The following is a 5522-nucleotide window of genomic DNA, read 5'->3' on the forward strand; positions in this document are numbered from 1 at the left end:
TCAGAGCACTTAGCAATGGGTCATAGGGGCAGCAGTAAATAGTCATGGGAAAACTGTGTCTGTTATGCAGAGGTGTAATGTCAATCTAGGAAGGTTCTCTGGAAGATGAGAGCTTTTATCTTTTTGCTGAACATGCACTATGGACCAAATATATTGTTAAAATCTAAGGGTATGGACTTGATTAGGTTAAAAATCCTTCTTTCATGGTGACTCCTCACTGTTAGAGGAGACCTACATACAGGGTAAGCACAAGGACCATAGGTATTGAGCAAGAACACCTAACTTTCTCAGAGAAAATGAGGTCCGAGGGCCTATCTCATCTTACCCTACCTCTGTACAGGTATGAAAGGCTGCTGTCCCAGAAGTCTTTGACCATGCCTGTGTGTAAGGTGTCAGAACAAATTCTCAGGCTAGATGACATCAAGTCTGACATCCTTAGTCTTTCCGTCCCCAGCCTGGGAATGGCCAAGTGGAGCTGCCACCAAGCCTCAAACATCCAGGGAAGAAACCAGGCACCTTCTTTGGAGAGAAAACAGAAGACATCCAATTTGACTTCCTGAGCAGGTTTATAAAAATGAAAGTGATGGCTACAACTAGAAGGTTTGTTAGATTCCAGGGTTCTCAGGGGCTCTGGTTCTGACATCTCTGCTCAGAATCTACAGGCAGATTGATAGGTATTTGGCTCTGAGTGAAATATTTTAATAAGCTAAGAAAGAGCTTACACAAGAGAAGGTTTTCAGCGGGCTCAGGATGACTTAAGCTACCAGAATTTCATCTAGTATTAATGGGTCGATTAGCTTTTAACATGGTAGTGCACCAAGAGGATGTGTATTTTATTGTAGTCTCATAACCATTTGATGAGGAGCATATAATTAACTACTCCCACTTTACAAAACCAGAGGCAAAAGACTAGGGAGGTAGCAACTTGTCCAAGAAAGAAAGTAAATGTCAGCCATTCAAACTCAGATCTTTCTAATTCTAAATTCTGTACTTTTAATTCTTTACCAGGTGAGTTCCTATAAATGTAGACCCTAGGCCCAAGAATCTAATAAATTTTAACCTGGGAGTGAGGGGATAATTCTTTTCCTAACATCACTGACATTTCTGAGAACATGCAACATGAAAACACTATTCTAAGAGCTGGAAATATAATGGTGATTCAGGAAGATAAATACTTGGTGACAAGTCAAATATGAAACCTCAGAAAAATTTTCTCATATACCCTCTGTGACTCCCATGTTACCATAATAATTCTTTTTTCACTCCAGGGTTCAGCACACATGAAATTAATAGCTTTCATTTTTCCACAGACAATCCAGATTGCCAGGAAATCAGAGAACTCATATTGGCTAATAAATTCTAATTCCCAGAATGTTTAATTTGAACTATAGGGAAAGTCAACAGAAACAACTACATCCTATTTGAGACTACATTGGTTATGGTTGGATTTATTTTCCCCAAACCATTTTTTAATGAGGTATAATTTACCTTAAATAAATAAATATATTAAGTGTGTACTTTGATAGCTATCAAATGTATATATCCATATAATCACCATCTTAATCAAGATACAGATTATTTCATAATCCCAGAAAGTTCCCTTGTGTTTCTTCCAGGTAATACCCTTCTTCCCTACTTTTTTCTTTCTTATGTATCCAAATTTCTATGTAGTATTTCTCTTCAGCATTCTTGTAGGGCAGATTTGTTAATAAAATAATTCTCTCACTTTTTCATGAAATTGACCTTATTTCAATTTTACTTTTGATAAAAATTTTTGCTAGCTATAGAATTCTAAATTGACAGGTTTACTTTTACTTTCAGCACTTTACATAAGTTCCTTTATTTTTTTTCCTCATTATTTCCTTATGAAAGTCATCATTCTTATCTTTGTTTTCATATATGTATTTTTTAAACTGGCTTCTATTACATTTTTTTTTCTTTATCTCTGTTTTTCATCAGGTTGACTTTGTGTCTATGTAATTTGTCTTCATTTTGCTTGGGGCTTACTGACTTTCTTGAGTCAATGGACTGAAATGTCTTCAGTTTCTGGGCAAAATTCCCCCTAGGGGTTTGGAAGTAGCTTTGGAAAAAGCTCCACAAAAAAACTTAGCTCTTCTCTGAGCTGCATCTGAGAAATAGCCTTCTTGACTCTATGGTATAGAAAGAATCGTCCTTGTCTCCAAAGTTTGTGACATCTATCCTCACCTATTCTATTGCAGCTTATCAACTGCTTGTTAACCCCATGGGCCTCAAACATTCAGATCTCCTAGTCCTCTCCTTTCCTGGGGATTTTGCCCCTTTGTCTTCTTTACTCATTTATTTAACAATATATGTGGAGCACCTACTATATAATAGATGCTGTTCTTGGAGCTGGGGATACATCAGCGAGAAAAACAGTCCCCAAATCTCGGACCTCATGGAACTTACATCCTAGCACACCACCTGCATTGGAAATGAGTGGCTGAGTATTCCACCTTTACTATTGATGCTTGAGCACTACTCAAAAGTTATACTGAGGAGCTTTCCTGGGTTTGGCAGGGCCAAACTTTCTCTCTAGCTCAAAGTAGAGAAACACATGAAGAGAACCAAGAGAAAAAATCACTCCCTGAGCTGCAAATAAATGCTAAATAAATTCAGCACATAAAGTGTTGTCCTATGAATTTCCCACCACCCACTCCCCTTTCTATTTCTTGGTATATGAGCTGGTTAACATTAAATTTAGGAGAAAAGAGCCAGTGTTAAGGTGAATATAGTTTACTTAGACATAATATTCTTATGTATACTAGGATTATAGTTCTTCTTTAGGCTTAGAAATAAAATGGAGGAGGAGTCCAGTGGAGAAAAGGGGAGAGGGACCTGCACAAATAGAGATGCACACACATCCTCTCAGTGTGGTTCGGGGCTCTAGGTGAGGAGATGTTACAGTATATGTGAGTCTGAAATAGTTCAGCTTTAATCCAATACAGCAATGAAAGGTGATACTTTGATATGCTTCCAATGGTCTCAGTCCCCAACAACTATAATTATAGAAGATGATAGTGCCCCCAAAGGGCTCAACAGTTAGAACTAAATCATCCTAAAACCCTCAAAAATTAACTCTTCACAATTAATCCTCATCCACCGCAAGATCCAGGTTGGCCCACAGGGGTCATGGTATCTTCTGCTATTCTAGGAAACATCAACCCTTTTCTGCTGGAAGCTCTTTAGGAGGCCCTGACGGATCTGCTTAGACTTGATGCAGTAGACAATGGGGTTCATGAAGGGCGGGACCAAAAAGTGCATGTTGGCCATGAGCACTGCCAGAGCAGGGTAGCTGTGCTTCTCTACTCGGTGCAGCACAGACAGCCCCAGTTTGGGCAAATAAAAGATGAGAACAATGCAGAGATGTGAGACACATGTGTTGAGTGCCTTGAGCCGTTCCCCAGGTGATGCAATGCCCAGCACAGTCCGTAGAATCAGGGCGTATGAGAGCATGATCAGGAAGGAGTCAAGGCCTAGTGAGAGGAGGATGGAGACCAGGCCTACCAAGCTGTTGATCTGGGTGTCTGAACAGGCCAGTCCCACAAGATCACAATGCAGGCAGTAGCAGTGAGAGAGCACACTGATCTGGGGAAAGAGCAGCTGCCGCAGGAGTATAGGTCCTGGCAGGTTGAGCAGGACAGCCCTCACCAGGATGGCAGCCCCCACTTTGGCCATAGCTGAGTGGGTCAGAATTGAGGCATAGTGCAGAGGGTCCCGAATGGCAACAAAGCGATCAAAGGCCATGGCTAGCAGCACACCAGATTCCACGTAGGTAAAGGCATGGATGAAGAACATCTGTGCTGCACAGAGATCAAAGGGCAGCTCACGAGCACCCAGCCAGAAGAGCTGCACCATAGTTGGGAAGGTGGAGGCACAGAGGCACAGATCGGAGGACGCCAACATGGACAGGAAGGTGTACATGGGTTCATGCAAGGCTGGATCTGTGCGGATCAGGAAGAGGATGATACTGTTACCCATGATGGAAACCACACAGATGAGGTTGATGGGGATGGAAACCCAATGATGAGAAGTTTCCAGGCCTGGAAAGCCAGTCAGGAGGAAGGTTGAATGACCAGAAGAGCTGGTGTTACAGGAGAACATTCCAGGAGGGAGTTGTCCATTCTACGAGTAAGAGGCATTCATTCATTTGATCATCATTTATAAAGACCCTAAGTCTTTATAAAGGAAGAGCTGCCCCATAACCCTTTCTTGGACCCTGAAAGAAACCTTATTCCCCTGAGGGGAATTCTCCTTCATTTCCCATTCTCCTTCCTTTCCTGGTTAATTTAATCTTCTCTTTGAATAAGTAGTACTGAATAAATTTTATGAATTAATCTCTGCTTATTACTTTAGCCTCTCAGTATCAGTCTTCTCTTGGGCCTAAACAACCTCCTTTTTCCACTTAAGCTACACCCAAAACCCATCTTCAGAGTGTATTCTCAGACAAAATAATGAAAAAAGGAGAATAATTTTTGTTGAAATTTAGGATTATATTAGGAACAAGCAGTATAGACTCCATTTCTATTTATTCTTAGAGGCAGGTTTTCCACAGTTTGACATACATGTTAGCAAATACACCAGAAAGGACACATTAAAACAAATGATGTATTTTCAAAATTATCTTCTGAAGAGGCTGATTGGGTTTGCCTCTGGTATTATTACGCAACTAACATGTTCTTTTTTTTTAATGTATATATATACACACACATATATATATTATTAAAGTTTATTGGGGTGACAATGGTTAGTAAAGTTACATAGGTTTCAAATGTACAATTCTGTAATAAATCATCTATATATCACATTGTGTGTTCACCAGCCAGACTCAGTTCTCTTTCCATCACCGTATATTTGATCCCATTTTCCCTCCTCTACCACCCCGTATCCTCTTACCCTCTGGTAACCACTAAACTACTGTCTGTGTCTATGAGATTTTGTTTCTGTATTTGTTTTATTCCTTTGTTGCTTTCAGTTTTATATCCCACATATCAGTGAAATCATATGATTCTTGACTTTTTCTGACTTATTTCACTTAACATAATAATCTCAAGATCCATCCATGTTGTCACACTGGTACGATTTCATCTTTTCTTTATTTTTTCTGGAAATACCTTTGGGCCCCAAAGTTTCTTTTCAATGTGTTCAATGGTACAAATTTCTCTCCTGTGAAGATTGGTTGGCTTAGAAGAAGTACTCAAGAGTTCTTCAAAGCTAAGTCTGGTAAACAAGATGAGAACTCAGGTGCATTCATTTTTGTTAGATTCTTTCTTCCCCAACAACCCCACCTCCTCCTCACAGTCTGCTTGAAGTTTACACATTTTCTTCTGACTCTGCCTTTGAGACAGTCCTGTGGACATAGACTCAAATTGAAGGCATTTTCCTCTTAAATATCTCTTTTTTGTCCCTTTTACCATAAAAGCTGTTATGACCGCCCCAGCTACTTTGAAGTTCTCAGTTGTAGACAGAAGGGTGAGGCTGACAGGACTTGAGGGGCACCACCT

At 40.1% G+C, this 5522-nt stretch overlaps 1 protein-coding gene across 1 annotated transcript; it reads right to left on the reverse strand.

Moving 5' to 3' along the window:
- Nucleotides 1-3168: 3168 nt before the first annotated feature.
- On the reverse strand, nt 3169-4122 carry LOC117029922 (olfactory receptor 51G2-like). The gene has a single exon (XM_033119248.1). The coding sequence runs from the start codon at nt 4120-4122 to the stop codon at nt 3169-3171; it is 954 nt and encodes a 317-aa protein (XP_032975139.1).
- Between the last annotated feature and the right edge of the window lie 1400 nt (nt 4123-5522).

This window comes from Rhinolophus ferrumequinum, chromosome 11, assembly GCF_004115265.2.
Source record: "Rhinolophus ferrumequinum isolate MPI-CBG mRhiFer1 chromosome 11, mRhiFer1_v1.p, whole genome shotgun sequence".
NCBI classification, from domain to species: Eukaryota; Metazoa; Chordata; class Mammalia; order Chiroptera; family Rhinolophidae; genus Rhinolophus; species Rhinolophus ferrumequinum.